We start from the raw sequence: 24,337 nt of genomic DNA on the forward strand, positions 1-24,337 counted from the left end.
TCCAGTTAAATTTAACAAAATTAAAATCCTCTGTTGCCAGCTAGGTCACTTGCAGTTGTGTACATGTGGAGACTAAAAAGTCTGAGTTTTTCCAGCAAAGATTGGCATTAGCTTATGTTTGGAATTCCGTAAGGTAACTTTTCTAATAATGACATGAAATACTTGTGAATTTGGAGTTCTGGGTTGTTCTGGGAAGGAGTTGTGGACAGAAATATGTCAGCAGCTTTTTGGTTACCTGCAGAGACTCCTATGATCAGCTACAGGGCATACACTCACTCCCAGGGAAAACGGTGGTAAAATTCCCATTGATGTCAGCACACCTGGATCCTGCTATATTCACAGATGGTGTGTTCTTGTACCCTGCTTTAATGCTGACTGCACATGTGACATTAGATGGTGTTTGTACCTGTTTTTACAGTGTAGTTTCTACTGTCTCTCAGGGCTGTTGTAAGCCTGTAAAGTGCCTTTAGAAATTTAGGCAGAAAGTTTTTATAGGACTATAATATGCTAACCAAGATTTACATTATTATTTATTTTCACATCTTTTTGCTGCACTGGAGGACTATTTTACAGTGGGTAATCTTACTCTTACTGTCAATACTGGGACAATTTCCAAATATGATCACTTTAGTTTGTTGTACAAATTAGTATTTGGCTGGCATCTCATGCTGAGATAAATGCCAGTATGAAATGAGATCATATGGTTTGGGTAGTCACTTCAGAAAAGGTGGTGCTGGCCTTGGAGAGAAAATATTAGCATCACCTAGAATACACAGTAAAGCAGAACTACTGAACAAAGGAAAAATAGCTAGTGAATTGTTAATTTAATCTGATGAAGTTCCACAGACTTGCAAACAATATTCCTCAAAGATGACATGAGAAGATCGGCTGGAGAGCTAGATGAAAGCCTGTTCTGTGGCATAAATAACACGGCAGGTGCAGATTTAAGAACAGGGCTAAAGAAACTTGCCTTTCTCTGCCTCGTCCCTGTTAACCCTGCCCTGTGCAACACACACTCCTATATTGCGTGATGTGTTTGCTCCCAAAAAGCAGTACAGCTGCAGCTCTGTCTGCCATGTGCCTGCTGGATTATGCTGTGCTTCCAAAAGGACCAAAAAACTTTCTGTGAAATACCATTAATCTTCACCTAAAAAAAATGGCATGACAAAGTATGAACTGGTTAAGTGACTTGACAGGACTACTCGGGAAATTTGTGGCAAAAGAAGGCAAAGAAGCCAGAGTCTCAACTGCTGTAAAGGAATCTGTGGCCCTGTGATGGTTTACAACAACTGCCACCCACTTACCCTGACTGTAGGCCTGAACTCTAGAAAAAGGACTATGGTTGCTATTATTTTACATTTAGATATTATTTTTCCTCTCTGCCTTAAGTGGTGATCCCACCAGCCAACAAATCAGTTGTTGTCTTTGCATGGAGACATCGTGTAGGTAACAGCATGTGCATATATTTAATATTTGTAATGTCACATTATCCTGAGTATGAGTAGACTGTTGCTTTGTGGTTTACGGTTAATCTTTTCCTGTAAGCAGAATATAAATGTTCGCCATCTCCTTATACTAAATATATGAGATGTACAGTAGTGCGTAATTAATATTTATTTCAAAAAGACTGTTGGCCTTTGTAAGACTACTTTGCCCTAGAAATGGTAAACGTGTATGTTCTGTATTTGAAAGCAAAATCGTAATGCTGAGAATTTAAACATAAACTATATATGAACAGATTTTTTTCAGAGGAAGTAAAATATTCCTGTGTAAATAAAATACAGCCTGTCTTCAAAAACAGGGCTGCTGGCTTGAAGTACTGCTTCTTTCCATGTCTCAGTGGAAGGCTCCCTGATTTTGTGCTTAAAAATAAAGCACTGGAAAACTCAAAACAACATCCTCTGCCCCAGTTGTCTAAATGTTGAAGGATTGGTTCCAATCCTTCCAAAATGGGATTTGGCATCCCATTTCCAGATCTTTTTCAACACTAGGCAGTTCAGTTAAATTCACTGATTGACTTAGTCTGTGCAAGCAGCATCGTGTTCCATTCAGCTGAAGTGGGAGTGTGGGGTGTGTGTTTGCCTCACGTGTGATGTACAGTGTTAATGCCCAGAGAGTCATGAATTACAGAGCATTTACCTTCCTAGTATTAATTACTGACTATTGGTATTTGACAGTGGAAATCCTGACTGCTCGGCAGAAGAAAGCCGAGGAGCTGAAGAGACTGACGGACCTAGCGAGTCAGATGACTGAGGCACAACTGTCTGAACTCAGGGCCGAAATTAAGGTCAGACATTTGTTTCTGCTTGGCTATGTTAGCTGTTTGCACAGATGCTGAGAAAGGGCTGYCCCATTTACATGCCCCAGGCTGTTTGTTCCTACCATAGGCCAGAGTGCAACTAGCTTTCTGTGGAGAAGGTATACTTTCTTAAACCGTTATAGCACCTCTGAGCAGTGTACAGACACTATCGTAGATGAGTGTAAGCCCCCTCATAAGTGGAGCAAAGAAGAGTTCTGCTGTTTGTGTATCATTCATCAGGCCCAGCTACCAAGTAAACCTGCTGGCTTCAGGTTCAGTGGTCAAACACATGCATGCCAATGGAATGACGCTCTTCCTGAGTGTGGGCTTGATTGGGCTGTGAGACATGTCATTTGGTAAAGATGGGAAAATACTTGGTTCTTCACAGAGGTCCTGCATACAGGGCATTGTTGCAGATTGCTGAGCCTTAAAGTGAACTTAATATACGTATTAATAGGTTGGTTTCTACACGATCCATATAATCTTTCGGGATAGCTCAGAATGCAAATCATTAATAATTTGTCTGTATTTTTGCAGCACTTTGTAAGTGAACGGAAATATGATGAAGAGCTGGGCAGGTCTGCCCGATTTTCCTGTGATACAGAGCAGCTGAAGACCCAGATTCAGCTGTGTGGAGAGAGTAAGTGCTGGTGATTTCTCACCCTGAAGTTATAKGAACATAGTGTTCCCACATACCTGTACAGGAAATCCCAAGCAAAAGTAAGGATGTGTATTGCCTGTGTATGTATGCACCAAGTCTGATGTGAATGATATGTCTGGATGCAACTGACTTGCTGCACATGAACAAGTTAACGTTACTGTATACAAAATATTAGACTCACTGCACACGTGCTGCACAGTCCATCTGCATGTGCACAGTGCCCCCTTTGTCTGCAATTTCAAGATATTACTCAGGTCAGTTGGAGTTTTCCATCTAGACAGGATTTCCAAGTGGAAAAAAGTCACCCCTGGGGAACTCTTCAATTTGGTAGTTATTTATGAGTAACTAGTAAATTGAAAGTTCTCTGTGTGAGCATGATGTCATGAGACCAATTCAGACCTCTCCTGCTAGGAAGCAAGTCCCTAGCTTTACAGCAATGTTCACTGGGTTTTGAAGGAGCTAACAGTAGTCCTAAATGTTCCTGTTTCCAAGCTGTCCGCCCTTCTGCCTGGAAATTCATGTTCTTTTTCTGCTCCAAGTATCATGTTCCTGATGCAAAATGTGAGCTCGCCTATTTCTCATCTCTGTCATGCTTCCTCCTGCCCCAAAAGTAAATGCTTTAATGTTTTGCCCTGAATGTTCCCCCTCCCCGCGATATCCCATCAACACCACCACTCAAGAGAAAAACCGTTAACACAGTAGTGAACTAGTGTGTCTTGGTGGAAAGAAAACAATTTCAGGAGGAAAAAAAAAAAAACGTTTCCAAGGAGTTGTTATAAATAGCAAGAAAAAATATCACACAGTCTGCCAAAAACAATCTTGTGATTACATGGCTGAAGAACTGGCTCCTTTGAGGCATAACCGGTTTAATTCATTAAAACATAAGAATTGCTATTGGAGAATACTTTGAAGATCCATCTAATCTGGTATCCTGTCTGTCATTGCAGTCAACCCAGGATGTTTCAAAGGAAGGCATAAACTTCCCAGTAATGCATCCGATAATTCACAGTGACTTCATAGTCCCTGTCTGATACCCTGAAGCTTAAGAGATTGAAAATTCTGTTAAGGTTATCCTGAATAATATAACCACAGCTGCTATTGATACAAACATAGACTATTTTTTTTAACTTACTGAACTACTTTCCTAAATAACTTCCAGCTGCAGTGAATTCTTTAGGTTAATTATTTATACCTATTTTCAGCAAAGCATTTAGGCATGTATGTAAGTGTAGACCTGTTGAAATCAGGTCAGTGAAGTCAAAAGAACAAGCTGGAAAGCAAAGCCATCTTCCAATTGCCTGGTGGTGCACTAGGAGTCCAGAGAACTTAGTTCTAATCTGAGCTCAGTGACCTTAGATGAGCAATTCATGCACAGCTGACATGTCTTTTGTGGGAGCTCTTCATGGCAAAAGGTGTTTTTGTTTGGAGCATCTCACAATGAGGCTTATACCCTGCTAGGAGTTCCAGTTGCCCCTCAGACGGAGAATATTATACCAGATCTGTAGCTAAGCACAGCCATTGCTGAGAGCTTTAACGAAAGCAATAACCAAAACCACAAAGCTTCTGCAAAGGAAGACATGGTCTAGCATGAGAGGATGGTAGGCAGCGTAGACTCTCAATGGAAGAGAGGGAGAAACAAAAGTAATTGGGCTGATATATATCCAGAATGCCYGATGATAGGTTGTATCTTATACATCTTTCCTGTCAAGAATATGTTTTTATGAGAAGCAGCTGGATGTTTTTATGGGCTTCCATGTGAGGTGGCCTGGTTTAGGGAAAAGAGAGCAATAGAATATAGTGACAGCCAAACTCACGTCATCCTCTCCACCTTAGAACAGAAAACTCAGTCCATTGTGCAGCTCTGTGCAATTCAGCATTAGGGATGGTTGCATTATTTTTGTTAAGAGGACACCTAGTGGGAGAAGTATCTGATGTTAGCGTAAGTGATTAAAAACCTCAGAAAAAAACAACAGATGATGCTCAGTTCCTATAATCTACATCTTTTTCTATCCTAAAAGTGGAAAAATGGAAGTTCCTCCTTGGGGAATATGTAATATTAGATAAAACAACAGGTGTCTCACTGAGAATGTTCTTCTTCTCGCTGAAGTAAGGTTCTGGTTTGTGTCATCTGTGCAAGAGGGGAACAGGGTAATTCCATGATCAGAAGAATCAAAACAGCAAATTAAGATCAAGAACTTTACTTCAACAGCCTCAGAGTCCACCATAGCTCAGGGGCCACCATAGAGAATCAGACAGCTTGAAGAGCTTGTGGAAATGCAGTGAGATAGGAATCAAGGATTTGTTTGGTGTACTTCACATCCAGACATGGAAGTGGTTAAGAAATCAGCTGGTCTAGAAATATTAAGAGGTAGGGAGCAGGACTAAGACTAAGACACTAAAATGAGCAGTCATGATTCATGATGGTGCTGGCTGTGCCATGGCCTATGTGAGGTGGACTGGCACATTGCAGTTAGTTCCAGTTTGATAGATATCCATGCTACAGAAGAACCTTTATTAGCCATCTCCTTGGAGAAGGATGAGCAACAGATACTATGCTTTTTTTTTCTTTTTTAAAAAATGTTTAGACATACTAAGGAAGCTTTTGTGGCTATTACCTCTGTTGTAGTCAGTGCGTATGTAGACTGCAAACTGCAGCCTCCTCAGTTTTCCATGATCAAAGAATGATTTGGGGTCGAATTCAGTCCATGCAGGCAAGTGCATGCACAACTTCCTTTGACCTCCAGCAGCAGAGGGAGTTACTGGGCATCCCACTCATCTTCCTTCCTGGGTTTCTTCCTTTGTTGCCTGGAGACTCCCATCCAAAGCATTATGACAGGACAGCAGTATGAGGGGCAGTCCTGACAGAACTTTGTTCAGCCCAACTGGTTAAAAGTCCACAGGCAAAAGCAATAGGTGCCGGGAATAAAAGGTCAGTATTTGAAAAGTTTTTTTGGATGACCAAAGACTTGGGCTGGCCGTCAGTGACGCTTTCATACTCTCCACTGACAACAAAGCTCTCTGAAGAGTACTGCTGCAAATCATACTTGAGCTGAAAATGCCCAGTGAGACAGGCACAGGTCCATTTTAACTGTTGACATCACAGGCTTTGAAATAATGCTGACCTTTGCACAACAGTGTATTTATTCTTAAACAGTACTAAAGTAACTTGCAGACTGTCTCCTAAGCCTTCATTGTCACAACCTGGACTACCTTCCAGCAAGATGCCTCCCTAAGCTGTTTTTCTACTTCTGGTCAACCTTCGGGCAGCTGCATTGAAGAAGACAGCTCTTCACATTTACAGGACAAATGGACAAAGCAGTGCACCATTTTACAAGCACGGGTCTACACAAACTAGGGGTGTGCTAGCCTTCTGCAAGACCCATTCCAGTTTTAGTGCAGTTCCACCACATTGGTTCTTTAATCTCCAGAAATGCTTCATCATGAGCAGTTTCACAAAAGTAAAACACTATGGCCTAATTCTGACTAGTTATCTAGTTTACTTCATTATCTAAAGTAAGGCTAGAGTAGTGCTACCCAAACTCACTGTAAACAGGATAAGAATAAGGCCTTATGTTTGGATACTGATCATTTAACCAATAATACCAAACACTTTTTTTTGCAGTTTCTCGCCCAAAGAACAATTATTCCTCAAGAACACCATGTAGTTCAGTGCTGTCTTCAATGWCTTCACAAGCAACAACTGGCAAGCAAAATACACACACCCGAAAATCTTCTAGTAATGCCAAGAACTCTGATAATAAAACAGCTAGCAGCACTAAAGTACAAAGTCATCTTTCTTCCAATCCTACAGAATCTTCTCAAGGAATCCCAACAAATAAGCAGGTAAGAAACCAATTACCAACTAAACTAAAAGATTTCAAAATTTTCAGAAAGTATGCAGTATTRAAAGTGATTAATACCAAATCAAATATTGGTTTGCAGTTCATATATTTAATTCATAATTTCCTAAATATGGAAAAATATTCAAATATATATTTTCTGTCTTAATTTTCATGATAGTGTGAACATATGAGATAGGAATATCAGAAATGCCGTATCAGGAAAGAGCACTGTCTGATCTCCAAAAGTGACCAGCATCAGTTAATAGATTGACAAAAAAAGCCTTCCATAATAATACCCAATTGTCCTACGTGCTGTGATGGAGAAACATTTATTCCTGATCCTTGACAAGTGATCAGCTGATGTTCTGAAGCATGATTATTAGATAGCCTTTGAAAGGGGAATCCTGCCAGGTTTAAAAATATATTCTTTCAGAAATTGTGTAATACAGCTTATAGTATTGTGCCATATTATCAGCTATTTCATTTGAAGAGTACCTTAGAATGTCCTTGTGCTGTAGTGCTTACTCAGGCAAAGCTGCCGCTGAAGGTGGTCTGAATTTTGTCCCAGTAGAGATTTTGGGCTCAAATAGGTTCCTAAAGGGACACATAGAAGTGTTACACAATGGCAATGTGTGTATGGAATCAGCTGTCATGGCAAGTCATGCAAATAAAGTAATACAGTCATTTCCCACTACTGATCAAAGCTTTCTCTAAGCAAGATAGCACAATGTACATCTCTCCCTCCATATGGACTCTTAACTTGACTCTAATTTCCATGTGAATTTCTGTCCTACCCTCTTCCTACAATCTTACTCTAGTTTTTATATACTACTTTAACAGACAAAGTATTTTCTTAATTTTGGGGAAAAGTCAGTCTGGATCAAGTTCTTCTCTGCATCTTAACTGCTGCTGTTGAGATGTCTGCTATTTCATCCCTTTTCCTCTTTTTTCTTGTACCATGGCAGATTTTAATTTGGCATCAGTGATGAACGTGCACATATATTTCTAAGCTACTCAGATGCAACAGTGTACTGATAGTTCAGTTATTCTAAGTGTTTTAAATAGAGAACTCCAGCACCAGTCAGAACTGTGTAGTCTGTTCCCTCTCTAGCTACACTGAGAATTTTATTCTGCGATTTTTATTAATTCTGATTTGCTATATTTCTTATTCTGTTGGAAGGATTCAGATAGCCTAACAGTTATCCGATTTCTTTCTGGGTAGAATGGGCCTTCTAGCCAGAGACGAAGATTCAACCCGCAGCATCAAAACACCCGGCTCAATGGATCTTTTAAGTCACAAGGTGCCAGTAATGAGGCAGATCAAAGTAATATAAAGAGTGGTTCCAGGTCTGAACACAGAAGACAACAGCATAACAGCTTCAGACCTAAAAACAAAGGAGCTATGAAAAATCAAGAGCAGTCCACAACTACAAGGACCACAGAGAATCTGACACATTCAGAAAAAAACCGACGGAAGCATCATACACCAGACACTACAGATCACAGGCCCTTCCGAGGCAGTGTCGACAGGGTGTCGCAATGCAATTTATGCCCTGCAAGGATGGAGGTCTCTGCTGATGCCACTGTTCTTTCAGTGCCAGCTGTGACTTTGGTGGCTTAAAATGTGACAGTGAAGGCAGGCAGAAAAATTTAATCTCTTCATTTTAGTTTACTGCTCAAGATGCTTGTTGAAACAGTGAAGAAAATAAGTCAGAACACACAATCATTTTAAATCTGTTGCTGCTTAAAACTTGTTGGTATCTTTATTACTTACTAATTATCAGCATTAATTCATACTTTCAAGGCTTTGCCCAGTATGCTTACAGTTATTTTGTCATGACAGTACAGAATCTTACCAAAGCAGCATTTACTTCTTAGAAGAATGAAATCTAGATTGAAAAAATAAATTGAAGATTAAATTCACAATAGCAAAAGACCTATTGTAGATACGTGGTTATACCAGTCAACATTATTGCTTTTTAGAGCAGCCAGTGTTAGGAAAGATCCCAAGAAGTTTGTATGCTCTGATCTGCAATGAAATTGAATAATCTTGTAGAATTTTTCTGAAGAAATCTATACACCTTTCTTTCTGTGTTTGTATATGTGTGTGTATATATACACATGCATACATACACGTACATGCACGCACACTGTATACACACAGAGTATTGTTATATACAAGAAAACTTGAAAAAGTAGTACATTTGATTTTTTGCTTATTATTCCATAATCTGAGATCTTTAAATTCAAGTATAAATTCTATTAAATATACTACATATTGGTATTTTTCATTGACAAACTATTTTTATGAGGCTGAGAAAAATGCTCATTTCTTAAGTTTGGAATGTATATAGTCATGGCTATTCAGATGCACAGCCCTATTCTCCATCCTTATCAGTCACTTTTCTATGACTGGTTGGATGATTTTTTTTTTTCCGCATATGAGAAGTTGCAAGTGTTCTAGACTTGAATCCAAATTATTTTTCTATATTTTTGCTGTAGGAACCATCTGTCCTATACAAGAGCTATGACTCTAATATAATTTGTTACAGCAACATTCAGCAGAACATGGAGGTACATACTTGAGCAGATACCACATCCTTCTGAGTTTTCTATTAAAATAAAAAACTTAGTTAGTGTTAATGTCTGATTCTGTATTTCAGAAAACTTGTTTCTTCCAAAAAATTAAAATCTCCTTTCTAAAATATTATGGTGTTTGCTGCTTTGCAGTACCTAACCACTTGTGATCTTATTCAGTCTGTATTCACTTAATTCAGCGTGTATCAGTGGGTGGCTTTCAGCTGAGTTTGGACTGGACCAGGCTTTTGCTTTTAGCTAAATTCTACTACCACAAGTGCACAGAACAGCACCTTCCTACATGAAAGCCCCACTGACCCTGGACATACTTGTAATATAATTTATTACTTAGTATAGTAAGATGTCAGAATCCAGACCTGGCATCATGTGAACTAGAGGCCTGAGGGTTAGAATCCAATGGTCTTTAAGCATCTGTTTCCCACTGAGGTCAGTAAGAGCAGAACACTAGAAGTTTGTTCCTAGGTATTTGTTTGCTATTGCTCTTTGCCATTTTCCTCTGCCTGATTTCTATTAGCTGACTGCACACTTCCTTGGTACTGACTGTTCTACTTTTCCTGTGTGGCACTCAAAAAATCAACTCGAAGTGTAAAGTGAGGCCCATTCCTTATGGACAGTTTTGCTTACTTTTTATTTGTCTCTTGATATCTATAAAGTTTTTCACATGTGGATATTGGTAACACATGGTTCTAGAAGGCAAATAGGTCATCTTCATCTGGAACTCTGGTGGAAGAAAAACAAAAGTGCATAGGTAAATACTGGGTTTCTTAGTATTACAGGCATTGCTTCTATACAGGCTAATTATCAAGCTTTTAGGCTGAATGTTTGAGTATATGGAACAGGAAATTCTGGAATCTGGGAGCTGAAGTGTGTTGTATGCACCCACCAGCTTTTTCAAAATTTGTCCAATGCCTCTCTGTTAGGGATGCAATTATAAATTCTATGCAGATATTACACAGGAAGCTTGTTATATTGTGCTTAAATAATTGTGAAGCTGCTTTTATCTCTTCTCACAAAGAGATTTTTTCTTCCCCAGCAAAAAAAATCTAAATTATCTACAGTGACTTTTACTCCTTCCTTGTAGTTCTTCCACATAACAGGATTACTGGAAGTTATTTTATTCCATAAGTCTACTTYCTCACAAACAGGCTTTTGCAAAATAAATAAAATCTGTAACATAAAACATAACTCAGCGCAACAGGACTACCGCTCCTAAGTACCAGCTATCCTTTGATGTGCTGCAGGCTCAGTATCTGACAGATGCAGGACTAACAGGTGAGAAGCAACATTTCTCTTCCAGGTGTGCTGCAAACACATTTTCTGTGTGAGTTTGGTCTGGCTGGACAGTGGGCTAGTTCTTGGAACACATCACTCTTAGCACTCCAGATGTGCTTTAGCAGTGGAATACACATTTTAACTACATTACGTGGCTGGGCTCTGAAACCTAGTTTTGTCTGAACAGTATCCTGTCATCTTTCTGTTCTTGTGTCTCTTTACCCTTGGAATTGTGTCTGCCAATTTCTAGGAGCTTTTTACTGCTCACAATACTTTAATTAATTGGATGCTCTTGTGTTTATCTTCAACAGAACTGGTTTTTATCTTCTAATAACAGAGCCAGCTACATGTGGTACTCCTCTTCGTAGGAGGGATTTGCACAGGAGTCACCGAGGGAATTCTTATGGGCAGGACAGAGCTTGACTTTGAGCTTTTCAGGCCAGCAAGTATAAAAAGACCCCAATTTGTAAAGTAAACACAGCTGTTTGGAATTGCTCAGACACAAACATGGAACCACCCACTGCCTTTTGTACACTCTTTTGAAAGGGGAAATACACCTTAAAGAGCAGTATTTTAAAGCAGTTTGGATTCATTTATCTTTTGTGTAAAATTAAATTGAGGCTAAGGGCAGAACTCAGCAAAATAAAGGACCAGATAGGCAGTTAGAAAACTAAAAAGAGAAAGTAACTGTTAACATAGCCAAACTATTTGGAAACCTTAAATGATTTAGGCATATCTGAAAAAAAAAAAGGTTTAAAAAATCACTTATGTGTGTTTGAAAACATCACCCTAAAATTGTACCTAAGAATTGTGAAAGGAAAACATTGCTCCTCTAGCTCATAGCACTTCTCTGCACCCTGCTGTTGTAGGGGAACACCTGGTCTGAGTTTGTATGGCAGTTCCTGTTGGGAGTCTTTCCCCATGCAGTGACTGGGCTGCATTAAAAGTTTTTAAATCATCTATAGCCTTTAAGTTCATGGACTTGTGACTATAGCAGAGACAGCGTGGGCTCCAGAGGTCCCATGTTCCAGGAGCACTGCTAATTACTCACTTGAGGATATAATATTGCCAGAAATTTTAGGTAATACAGTATTGCATCAGCTGCAAGTTAGAACACTCTGGAAACTCCAGAGAACACTAATAGTGACAGCTATTTATTATGGCAATCAGCTAAAACTGTAGGAAGATGTTCATTGATGTTGTACCAGAAACTAGAATGGATTAAAAGACACAAATATGAAAGGGGCAAATCTGAAAATGGCCAAATCCTTGATGCAAACTACAGGCACACTATGCAGCTGATCAGGTGGCCTGGTGAATTTGAAAAGTAACTTTCAGCCAAGAGCAGTAAGTTGTGGTATAAACAGCCAGACTTTTTGGCAAGAAGAAAAATTTGTAAGGAGGAATACCCAAAAAGCTCAGAAAGCAAGGTCTGTAACATCAACCTTACCTGTTTTACTACTTACTCCTTTAAGATGTTGCCTCGAATCAATCTAGATTTTTGTGGAGCTTTGCCACCACAGAGTATTTACAGTGTTTTACTTCTTACCACGCTTTGGCTCTAACTGCATCTAAGCAACAGGCAGCTTCATTCTCAAGTTTTTGATGATGCAGGTGGCCTCCTGTTTTTTTCGGGTGAAAATTTGTCCTTCATAAATTGAGAACTAACAGATGAAACTTTCTTTCTAATGGGAAATGTTAGTATTTCTTCCTAGCCATAATAAAATTTGAACCACATTGTATTTATTGGCTAGGTAGTTTAACATAAATGGGTTTAAAAGAATACTTTTCTGCTGTGGAGAAGAGCTGATTGGGTAAATGACTGGAACAGTTTGAAAGAAAAAAAAAGAGCTTGATTTGGAACAAGACATAAACAGTCGGTGCTATTCTGAGAGAATCATGAGTAGTTTTACTTAGTAGTATTAAAGAATATGTATTTGAGCTGTATTTTGTAGAGAAATACCCCTGAGTTAACACAGAGTTCACAGAAGTTCATTTATTTGCATTGTATTCTATAGCTCTTCAGCTAAAAACAAGCCCAATGAAAAATCTCCCTGAGAATCAATATGAACATGTGCCTATCAATCACATGAAATAATGTCTGTTTGCTTATATCAGCTACAAAGTTTTCCATACGCTGAATCACACAGAGAGAATTACATGTATTTGAATCATATCTTGATGATAATATGCCTGCTGCATCCCAGGCCCCTCCTCAGTCACATGGGAGTTGTTTTTTTAGAAATTAACTTGGAATGGTATTTCTCCTGTCTCCTTAACCCAAATGAACCCATATYATTGTTTGTTTGGAAAGAACAATAGTGTGAAAGTGAGGACTAAATGACTGGAAAATTTACAGTGTTTATGAGAAAAAAACTAATGCATCCAAGTAAACTGGTGATACATATTTCATCCCTTAGAATGCAGCTATTAGATAATAGTAATCATTAGATTACTAGATTGAAGTAATTTTCTGAACATAGTTTCTTCTATAATGAATGATAATTTTATGAAGATAAAAAGCAAGCCACTGTCAAGCACCATTTGACAATGTGTATAATGCTAAATACAGAACTGTAGCTCACATTCAGTAGCTTCCCCAGTCAAACCGGTATGTACAGTGTATCACAGTTTATCAGCACAGATGCATTACCAGATGGTACATCTTCAGTTGAGTTAGACAAGTGTAACATTAGGAAAACTGCAAACTTTCAAGAAACATGGGAACATGCAGTTTTGAGGAAGTTTCAACCTGCAGGAAACTCTCAGACTTGCAGAATTTCTGCTCCTTTTTCCAGCCTCTGAAAAAACACAGTCTTTTAGCCACAATAAGGGATAACTAGTCCTTGGACTGGCAAGCTTCACTTTTCATTTGTTTTCAGTTATCAGCCTCACAGAAAGAACATGAAGTGCAATTTTACTTCTACATTTTAAAAGGTTTTGGATGGATACAGTTGAAGCTATTTTTATAGACAAAATCACCTTGAAGGTTAATTCTATTCAACTATCATGAAAGTGTTCAACATCAGTCCATCAGTTATGAGAAACTATTAGCCAGCTTCATGGGCATAAAAATATGACAAAAGTGCCTACTCATAGATTTAAAAGGCCATGTTTGTACTTCATTTAGTTCAAGGAAAAAAAAGAATCAAGTCTAAAAAATAATAGTAATCTTGCTCTGCCTTTCCACCACAGCCAATCTCCTGTTTCACCCTACTTACTGAGTCAAAATTATAGGGACTGTGCTTTCTGTTTTTTGGTTTTTGTGTTTTTTTTTTTAAACGACAAGCCTATGTGTCTAGCACAATGAAAAAAAATTCATTAAAGCCACTGAAAACTGTGTGGGCCACTGTAATGCAAATGACATGAAAGTTGCTTGAAAAATACTGTACTACCAAGAAGATTAAATAAACACTGAGCTAGTGCCAACTCAGAGAGTCCTATAGGATTATTCTCAAAACTTTTTTCTTGTACACATGCAAAATAAGTCCATACTTTTTGAGAGTTTTAGTGTGGTATTTATAGAAGTCTTTTTAATTCATCACATGTTGAAGAGGAAGGAAATCAGCTTTAGGAAACATTGTAGAAAGATTTAAACGTATACGGTAAACTCTTCAGCTATTCAGTAAGTATTGAAGTAAAAGTCACCCAGAAAACAGATTATTAAAAGACTGGTTTTCAGTAAGACTMTTCTGAAAAAACAAATTTCACATACTTACTGCCAGTCATGAATTGCATGCATAAAGAATAGCAGATTGCATTATGCTAGTATCTTTCCATAATCTTTGCCTTTTTCTTATTTCAGTGATTTTTTTTTTCCTGAGGGGATATGAAGCACTTTGGGGTTGTTGTTTTTTAGAGTTATAAAAAAAATAAATCACAGTTTAAAAATTCAAAGGGTAAGCTGGCCTTCAGTATACAAACGAATAACCAAAAATTACACCACTGCTCAGCCTTACAGTAAATATTGTTCATTGCAAAGTGTGTCTTTAAAAATATATTAGTACATGAAAATCTTTTTTTTTAATTGTGCAAATGAAATTTCAAGCCCTGGTGCTTATGAAGAAAAGCTTGAAAATGTGATCTCTTCTAAATGACCCAGAAAGTAAAACATTTAAAGAACCTTTCTGTATTTCTAATAGTCTCAGGAATTTTAAGCCCATTTCATTTTGGCAATGTGACAGGTCTTTTCAACATTTAGGGCCAGCTGTATTTACTGTGTTGAAAAAGCAAAAGCAGTAGCAACAAAAAAAACCCTCTAAGCAACAAGTAAGGGCACAAAAAGAAGCCTAGTCTGGAGAACTTAAAGCAAATGTTAAACAGCATTGGTTTAAACAACTAAAAAGACTTTTTAAAAACAATGAACCAAAGTCTGCTTTCCTCTGCTGACAGAAATATACAGCATTTCTTCACTTCAGTGTCATTACTCAAAATATACCCTGGTACAACTGAGGACAGGAGGAAATCCAGCATGTCCTCCCTCCTCCTCTGGGGGAAGGAGGGGTTATTTTATCTTTCTTTAAACCTGGACACTTCTGTTACACTGCTTTGCTACAGCGATGTGGGACTGTCCCCCCCTTATGTGAAAGGAACTACGGAAGGACACAGTAACACCCACCCTGACTCAGACCTGAAGCCTCCCTGCAGCTGCAGAAAACATGGCCTGCAGCAACGTGATCCCTGCAGAACGCGCAGCCGGACTGCTGCCAGCAGCAGGCCGCATCCTATTAGCAAAGTAGTACGCATATGTCTCAGGCCTATGAAAAAGCTGCTTTATTACTCGCTAGGCATGCTTCTCCCCCCTGTATTTCTTAATTTTCTTGCTGTGTGCAAGCAAAAGTGATCCCTTTAATTGCTGTTAAATAACAGAATGGTGACTTTTCCTCTCCAAAAGGTACCACCAAGTGTATATTMAACTTGTGAAATCTTTGCAGCACTCAGTATCTCGCACACTTGTGACAAACTTGTATCTGGTACTAATTTTATTATTATCATCATCATCATCTATTTTCCCCAATTTAAATATATAGATTAAGAAATATAACTCTAGATTCAGGGGTTTTTTTAATGCTAACTGTACTTAAAAGTTGACAAACAGGTCTTTTATGCCACGTGCATATTCCCTCTAAAAAAGTTAGTTGTACCAGTACAGCCTGACAGAAATACAAATATGAGATACCATCACATTAGACTGCACAGCGCTGTGTTTTTAGGATTTTTTAATCTGTTTCTTCCTCCTGTCCCAACTCCTAAAATATATTTAGAAATAAAGCAGAAAACAATTCAGTGCCCACTTAAAACCATTTCTCCCTACACTTTTCATTTTTTATCATAATTGTCTACCAAATCTTTAAATAAATGATAACATGAGCTCATTATCTCTTTGACCAGATGATGCCAAGCTGTCCAGTCTTTCAGTCTCAGTTAAAGATTATCCATCCACTGTATCATTCTTAAGCTTAATACTAGCTGCTGATACAGCTGATTGTTTCTTGTTTAGTACCATAGAAGTTGTAGGAATGTCAGTAGCAGCACTGTCCTGTTCACTTGTTACATTGGACACTGAAGAAGATGACTGAGATGGTGTCACAAGAGAAAGTGGAGTTCGCTTCAGCTTTACTACACGGTTGCTTGCAGGCTTCCTAGACGCTGAGATCTTGCAAGGCATCTGACACAGCTTCCCGCTGTCAGCCCTCTGCCTTCCACCGGATGCCTGGGAATTGGTGGGCACTGATGTGCCTGTTGTGGATACAGTTTTAGAAGCTACTTTGTGCAGTGCTAAACTTTCACTATTGGGTCGCTTCAGAGTTACCACAGAACCTGAAGCGTTGCAAGCAGCTACCTTTAATGAAGCTGAATTCTTGACTTTGATATGGGTACTTGTTGAAGGACCTGAGAATCTAATTGGCTTGGGACCAGCTTTACAGGGTAAACAGTCTTCCTCTTCTTCAGTAAAGTTGATTAATCGTCTGTAGAACAAAGTACTTCAATTAAAGAAACAAACTAGGTACTTTAATTATTCTTTTTATAATGTAATTACAAATTTTTTTTCTGTTCCAGTATCATTCATGGTTCTCAACTGTTCATGATTGCAATCAGGTTTGACTCTATATCAATAGTACCAGCATTGCCTTTTACTTATGTAAGCAGCATTACATCTTACAAAATGGTAGGAGATAATGTGCACAAACTGCTAACTGAAAATAAATGAGAAAGAAAGCTGGATGAGTTGTAAGACAGAAAATACTAAAATAAAAAGCTACAGATTCCATCAGATATGAAATATACTAATCATCTGATGCATTTTACAAGACCTGAGTGCAAAGGAACACAGGACTTGCAGTTCCACACTGTGTAATTTGGGAAAAGAAGAAAGATATCCCCTCTTGCTCCCTCCCCCATTTATTTAAAAAATAAATAATTACAGATAACTTTCAAGAAACCAGTTGAAAAAAAAAATACTGTGCAAGAAATCCTACAGGGTCTCAAAACTGGCAACTCTAATTGGCACAGGTAGCCAGCATTTTTAAAGTATTACACAAATGCTGTTTCTCATTCTTGGCAAAGGAAAATGAACAGATGCCAGGAAGATGTTAATTCCTCAAGGAAATAATAAATGATACCATAGAAATCCAGGTCACATTAAAATAGCTGATCAGAACAACAGAAAACCCGAGACCTGACCAAACAAGATCTACACTGGATGCAGGTCAGAGGGATGATCAGTAAATATATATGAAAATTATTTTTGGACAGGTGGGGAAGGGAAATAAAGGTAGCTCATATCAAATGGGTAGCAGCACCTGCAATGGCTGCTTTTATGTAATTATTGAAAATGGAGGTGGAGTCAGAAGTATCATTGTAAAACTGAAAGGAAAACTAGCAGAAAAGGAATAAACATGAGACCAGTTAATATTTTAAATAGTTTTCAGTTAGATTTCTTTTTTATCAGTCCATTTAACTATGTAATACTGCTCTCTACATTTTGAAATGACTCTTTCCCGCTCTAAGTTATGTTTTCAAGCCTACAGAACTAGAATAGAATAAAGAAGACCTAAAGGATTACCTTTGTCTAAACAAAGGTAATCAGTTTCTATCAAGGTCAAATCTGCAATTATGCTCTCAGAGATTACAAAACATTTTATAAAAATGTAAATGGAAACAACACAGAAAACTCCACATTCATAATTATTCAGGGATCTAAAATTACACAAAAAAAGGATTGTGCTGATTTCTGTTTAACTGTAAGCCACCTCTGCCAATCAGCATACCTTTTATGAACTGGAGGCATATGATGCAAACTACCTTTCAAAGGGCGTTCTTCAAGAGTCCAACATTCAATCAGCTCCTGGGGCACTCTCCAGTAGCTGACACCTGCATTTCAAAGGGACATTGTATTGATGAGCTGAGAGAACACAGCCAACATCACATGTGCATATTCCATGACTAAATAAATGCATTTATTTTATTATGTAGAATTTCAGCTCTGAAACTACGCTGACRTGTACCTGTGCTTATAAGCAACATGCTCCTCAGGGCTTCCACCATAGTGCCTGACGCTAGCAGGCTATCACCCTTGAATGAGATGGCTCTCACTACACCTATTTATTCATGTCAACTCATGTCACCTTACTGAAACATCGCTTTCAAATAATCACTACTATGGGATATTTTACATCATGTCACTTGCTGAATGAGAAAAAGGTATGCAGATTTTGTTACAGTCAACTGGCAAATAATTTTTCTTATTTTTCTGTAAAAAGTACTACTACTAAAACAGAAGAAAAAAATTAATACTCTACCTCTCCCTTCCCAGGCATCAAAAGCATCCATCATCTTTTTCAATTCAGCGACTGAGTAATAGCTCCAGATGTATTGGACGTTATTTCCAGCTTCTCTAGAAACATTGTTTTAAAGGTAAAAGTTATATGGTAAATCTAGTTAAGCCCTTAAAAATAACACTGAAGAAATGTACCATTCTTTTAACCAAATTCTAACTCTATGGACTTATTAGTAAATGTTTTGTAAAGTGGATATAAAAATGTTACCTAAACTTAATTTTCATTTGTATAAGAGGTTCTATATAGCTATCCTCCTCTGATCTGTGTGCCTGTAAAACACCTATTGCTAAAAATGTGCATTCGTGAAAAAATGGGTGTTCATGAAACAGTAATTCCAGAATTAGGAGAACAGACTTTACACCATTAAATCTCAATCATATATTCAAAGGGAAAGCACAGTAGGAGGTCAATTACAACCTGTTCAAACTGCTGAAACATTAAAACTTCTATCTTAYTCATGTTTCAAAAAAGGTACAGAGTCAAGTACACATCTGAGACTATATTGTGGGACTAAGAGAAAGACAGATTGCTTCCAGACACTCGCAAGTATAGGCCCACTACTATCCTAAAAATGCATTAATGCTATGGTAGAGATGTACATGTCCTTTAAAGAATTACAAACATTTCCCTTCATCTTCACTTCTGTTCTGTGTCACATATTTCTTTCAGCTATCTTAGAAGACTGCAAAATACAATTCTATTAATTACTACCAACTTTGTAAATATTTTTTGAACTTCTTCTGGATGGGGATTCCTCTCCTGTATTTAATGTAAGTATCACCCTACATTAAAATGTAATTTCAAAATGTTGAGACATTTTAAAAATAGCAGTTAAAACATAATGAGAGCTTACAGCAACTGCATGCTAGCCACATTTTTGGACTCTAATTTTTGTACTCTGTGCTTAGATTTATCTTTTCTTTGTTAAATTTGAATATTGTATTAGCCGGGTGTTTTCCAAGTAGGAAAAAGTCTGATTACTGAGCATAGTATAGTATAATAATGCTACATTATACTAAGTACAATAATACTTAGGTATTATTAATACTTAATTAATGTTAATATATTGTTAATTATTATTAACATTAATACTTATTTTTAATACTTAGGTAGCATGCCTAAGTGTTCATAGTCTCACTTCATAGTGCTTTCAAGTGTCTGACAGTCATCTTACCTTTTGTAAATGCTTTTACTATTAATTTTCCTTCCTAGCTCCTTATTAATTGCATCAGTCCCATCAGCTCTTGTTGCATACACACCAATAATTTTACTTTCACAGCTTGCTCCGGAAGTATTGAGATAGTGTAGGACCCAAACTGTAGGCTTGGTGCAGACTAAATCATAAGAATCACAGAAATCTAACAGAGCCTGGCAAAAATATAAAACACAAAACATTAAATATCAATAAGCATAGATTATGTTTAGTTGAGTAACTTTCATATTTAAGTTTTCTTAACTGCATTGGTGAGTTCTTTTAAATAAATCAAAGACATAGCTTATCCAGAATATTATATACAGTATTTCTTATCTGATGTCAAGGCAAAACATTGAAAATCTAGAAGAAATCCAGGGAACGGCAACAGAAATGCTTAAGGACACAGTAATTCCCTAACCTGAAGAGAAACTTAAAAACCTATGGATGTTGTATGCCTTTCAAAAGGAGATGAATAAATGGGAACCTAAAATATATGAAACAATAAATTACTTAGAGAATACAGATGAGGTCAGGATTAACACAGCCATACCTGGTAACATGAGTTAATTTCCAAACAGTTAATTAGTGTTTAAGTAACAGTACTGTAGAATAGACTACCTTAAGCTTTTACATAATAGATTCACTTTCTTCTGTCCTTTCTTATTCTAAAAGAAATGGCAAAGTATGGTTTATTTTTCAAATTTCAGAGTAAGTTTGCAAAACTGACAGAAAGACGTCTTATGAAGGAATCAAAATCTGATCTCAAGTAAAATTTGAAGCACAAAGAGGAAACTATACACTATCATTCCTACCATGCAAGTTTTCACAGGAGACTACCATATAAAACTGACAGTTAAGTTTAAACTGCTGCTGTTGCAAATGTTGAAAATGAAGTTCCAAACACCTGACAAGAGAGAGACTAGAACAATGAAAAGAGCTGATGTCCTTAACTACTGTGACTGTATTATCAGCTCCAAGATTTTAAATCAGCAGTCAACTCAGAGTTTTAGAAGTGGCAATTAGAAAGTGCTAACTTGCATATACTGTAGTTTTAGTATCCAATGTTAATGAATGGTGTGGATTATGGAGTATGTCTTTAAAAAAATGTAAGAAATGTCAAGACCTTTTTAAGTTCTATGTTTGACCTTAAAGAATATGTCTCCAATTCATTGGCCAAATGGTCAGACAGATTGTATGGATAAGGGATGCCAAAATAATCTGCTTCCTCCTGCAATGCAATTCGAATTTGTTCATCTTCAGGAATCCGAACTTCTCCATGAAGATAATCTAAAAGATATTTAAATAGGCTTCCATCTCGATCAATTAGACAAGCCCCTGAAAATATAAATAAAACAATTTAAAATATTGCTTGCAACAAGTGAAGGCAGACTTGTCACATTCTGCCAGATCATCAGGTAAAGCCTTTATATAAAACTTCTTGACTAATTTTACCGAGGAGGAGTAAGTATACTTTCTCTATTCTCTTAAAACTACTACTTTGTTGCCCTGGAATACTTGGTAAATCTGAAGATAAAATTCTAGTGTAGTGAACAGCTCTTGCCATGTTTGGAATTTCAGTGAAACCACTGATCTGTATAGGATTGTGCCCAGGTATAACCTCACCTGTACTGTGCTCTGTTTAAGGGGCTAAAATCTAATTCTAGATGCATTTTCAATTCTAACTTTAGATACAACTTTTCTCACTCTTGCAGGAACTTTCTCAGGTTTAGGTGTCACTTGTTTAAAAGAGTTAAAAGTAGGATCAGCTCTAGTATGCATCTAGCCTAAATTTCCCTGGAAATTCTCCAGTTTTACAGTATTTTTTGTTTTTCCCTCCTTTGCTGCTGGGCTTAAAAAACACTACGGAAACTGACCACACAAAATAGCTACCGGAACTATACACAGCTGTATACAACATGCTGTTCACTGCAACTGAAAGATGGTAGCAAAGCCTGCCCATAAAAACGTTAAACATTTCAGATATTTTAAATTATCACAAGTGACCAACAGTGGATTGCTATTCTCCATCGACCATAGCTTTAAAACTGGACATACCAGTAGGGCTTCTGAATCACAAACAAATGTCAAATTTGACCCATGAATAGTTTAATTCAAGCTTTCATACCAAGCCACAGCTGTCAAAGATTCAATCTTTACTGGTAACAAGGCATTCTGAAACAAAGGTAAGAACCTAATCTCCTTATGTAATGAGCAACAGAGAGACCGAGATGCCCCTGGAGAGTAGGAGGTCATAAACACRACTCAGATGCCAAGATTTCTGCGAGCTTCATCTGTATCTGTCCATTTTACTATTCATAGTGCAGTGGTATATTCCAAGGCAACAGCCTGGACTGGGACAAGGCAGGGCTAAGCCACACACAAATGCGTTTGCACACAGGCGTAATCCCGCGGAATTCACACCACAACKCTGCCTGCGACTCAGGAAGACAGATGACACAAAACACATGTAAAACGTATGTAAAAGCGTGCTTTCGCCACAGAGCCCCCTGATCAGAATGCATAATTTACAGCTTAAACATATTTACCGGATTCATCCACTTTTAGGGGAAAGCGTCCACTAAACATCGAAGCTAGCATCGAATCCTTAAAGCGGCACAAAGACTCGCGCCTGGCTGTGTATATACATCCTCGCACATTAAGTCGAAGAATACCCTGCACCTCTTCAGCCTCGCCTTCTTCCATTGCATTTGCAAACGATGATGTTAACTCTGAGCTATTCAAACCTGAAACACATAGAAATACATCTAATGCCAATCAAGACTGAGCACGTTACACACAAGACCTAAATGTTAGCTCAGCTCTTAACATTTGTTATGTAATACTGTATATCAGCTTTGAAAACAGTCTTGAAAGTGTATTAATGCAAACTGCCAAAAATCCTACASCTCACTATAAAAAACTAAGGCATTTTCCTTTGTTAAAAAAACACAAAGGCTACTCTTTTGAGGCAAACGGGTAAGCAGAATTTTAGGTGGTCAGGATATAGTATGTACAGATAGCACTGGAAGCACAGTGAAAAAAAAATTAATGCATTCTGGGGAATCTTGTGAACGCAGTTCAACGTACTAATAACGCAACGGTTCTGTGCTAACAACAACGTGGCGTCTTTAAATCCGATCTTTAAGTTAGGGCTGCTGTAGCTAGTGGTTGAAGCTGTCACCCCACTAATGTCACATTTCCGATAAACACTCCTGCGTCTGTGCCGAGCTCCCTGCCGGATGGGGGCAGGTAGAAAAAAAAATCGGCATAAAAAAGTCAGAAGCAAATCTTCAAAGCGCGTGCTAAGAACAGGCGCCTTGAGGAGCAGCAGGCGGCTCCGGCCGCCGCTCGCAGCCCGCGCGAGGGGGGCGGGAAATAACTCACGGGGAAAGACGGCACCGGGCAACGACGGAGCCCCCCCGCCCCGGGGGCCGCCCCCGCCTCCGGCCCGGCCCGGCCCGGCCCGGCCCGGCCCAGCGGCGGGAGCCCCGCGTTACCTGCGCCGCCGCCGCCACCGCCGCCGCCTCCCGCGGCCGCGCCGCGCCGCAAAATGGCGGCCGGGCGGTGGCGGCGGCCGAGGGGGAGGTGGCTGGGCCGCGTCCYCGCTGATGTGTTTTCTGTGGCTACCAGCGCGCGTTTACTTGGGACGGGCTCGATTCAGCTGCCGCTTGTGCAGCTTAGCGGAAGGGCGCGGGGAAGGGCGCGGGGCTCCGCGGGGTTGCGCGGGGCGGGGGGGAGGCAGCCCGGGGCGCGCTCCGCCCGCCGAGCTCTCTGTGCGTTTAATTTTGTAGGACTGTAGCGTCAAGCCCCAAAGCCACAGGATCAAGCGAGCTGGTATTCTTTGAGAATGGGGGGGGGGATGTTTCAGGGTAAAATTGGAAAAAGGGTGCTTAACCCTTTGAAGAGGAACTACAGTTTTCCCAGCAGAGTGTAGGTTGTTTTCTGAAAATAGCTAGATTAATTCCACATTTGAGCTTGGTGTTCTCCTAAGAGGAGTGGATCTGTCTGTTTAGGCCCTGGAGCTATTATATATTATAGCTGAGGCTGTTTAAAAAACACAGTACTGCTTTTAAATTCCCCCTCCCCTCCCTTTGCCTCCTACTATGGAAGTATTCACTGTTGAGTTTTAGTTAACTTATGTGAATGCAGATATTACAGCTTTTAATTTGCTGACCTGTAGTGAAATACAACTCTTATTTTGCTGCTTCAGACTTGTGTGCCTTTTTAAGGCATTAATAGTTTGCTCCCAAAAAAGCACAGGTAAATGTAGGCAAGGTGTTTCACCCTCATACAGACATTTCACGCAGACATGCAGAAACAATGCCTTAATAAATTCCATATGTCTGTAATATAGTTGCTTGTTCATCAAAATGCATTTATAAACGATAGGTGAAAAAAATTAGAGCAAGATTCTTGTTATGCTTTTGTCTCAGACTCCTTATTAAAAATACCCATAAGCATGGAAAATGGTTTTAAGACACAACCTTACTTTCTAAAAAACGTTTAGCAAATCCTGCTCCCAAAGCAAAGCACTCTGCATTCTTATAACATTGTATCTATTTAAGTTCCCACTTAACTGTGTAAGCAAATAACACAAGATTCTGAGCTGTTTTAAAGGAGAATTTATTT

The 24,337-nt window shown here is 38.6% G+C and overlaps 2 protein-coding genes across 14 annotated transcripts in view; one reads left to right on the forward strand and one right to left on the reverse strand.

Annotated features, from left to right (window-relative positions):
* The window catches only part of SPATS2L (spermatogenesis associated serine rich 2 like), a 164,363-nt gene extending 154,856 nt beyond the window's left edge, over nt 1–9,507 (forward strand). For all 11 annotated transcript variants that reach the window (XM_026072442.1, XM_026072443.1, XM_026072444.1 and 8 more), the window contains 4 exons: nt 2,178–2,287; nt 2,837–2,939; nt 6,583–6,803; nt 8,025–9,507. In XM_026072442.1, coding sequence (XP_025928227.1) covers nt 2,178–2,287; nt 2,837–2,939; nt 6,583–6,803; nt 8,025–8,423 — 833 coding nt within the window. In that variant the 3' untranslated portion in view covers nt 8,424–9,507. The remainder of the gene's footprint in view (nt 1–2,177; nt 2,288–2,836; nt 2,940–6,582; nt 6,804–8,024) is intronic.
* A 5,914-nt stretch (nt 9,508–15,421) lies between these two features.
* Nucleotides 15,422–23,272, reverse strand: KCTD18 (potassium channel tetramerization domain containing 18). 3 transcript variants are annotated; one of them, XM_026072453.1, is made up of 7 exons: nt 23,206–23,272; nt 22,255–22,452; nt 20,832–21,043; nt 19,688–19,881; nt 18,475–18,569; nt 17,944–18,046; nt 15,422–16,641 (listed from the first exon to the last, which is right to left on the reverse strand). In XM_026072453.1, the coding sequence occupies exons 2-7, from the start codon at nt 22,409–22,411 to the stop codon at nt 16,104–16,106; spliced, it is 1,299 nt and encodes a 432-aa protein (XP_025928238.1). In that variant the 5' UTR covers nt 22,412–22,452; nt 23,206–23,272; the 3' UTR covers nt 15,422–16,103. The 3 variants fall into 3 exon arrangements, with proteins under 3 accessions (XP_025928238.1, XP_025928239.1, XP_025928240.1); XM_026072454.1 differs by lacking the exon at nt 23,206–23,272 and adding an exon at nt 23,093–23,164; XM_026072455.1 differs by lacking the exon at nt 23,206–23,272 and adding an exon at nt 22,796–23,025.
* Between the last annotated feature and the right edge of the window lie 1,065 nt (nt 23,273–24,337).

This window comes from Apteryx rowi, unplaced genomic scaffold, assembly GCF_003343035.1.
Source record: "Apteryx rowi isolate R43461 unplaced genomic scaffold, aptRow1 scaffold_342, whole genome shotgun sequence".
Taxonomy (NCBI): Eukaryota; Metazoa; Chordata; class Aves; order Apterygiformes; family Apterygidae; genus Apteryx; species Apteryx rowi.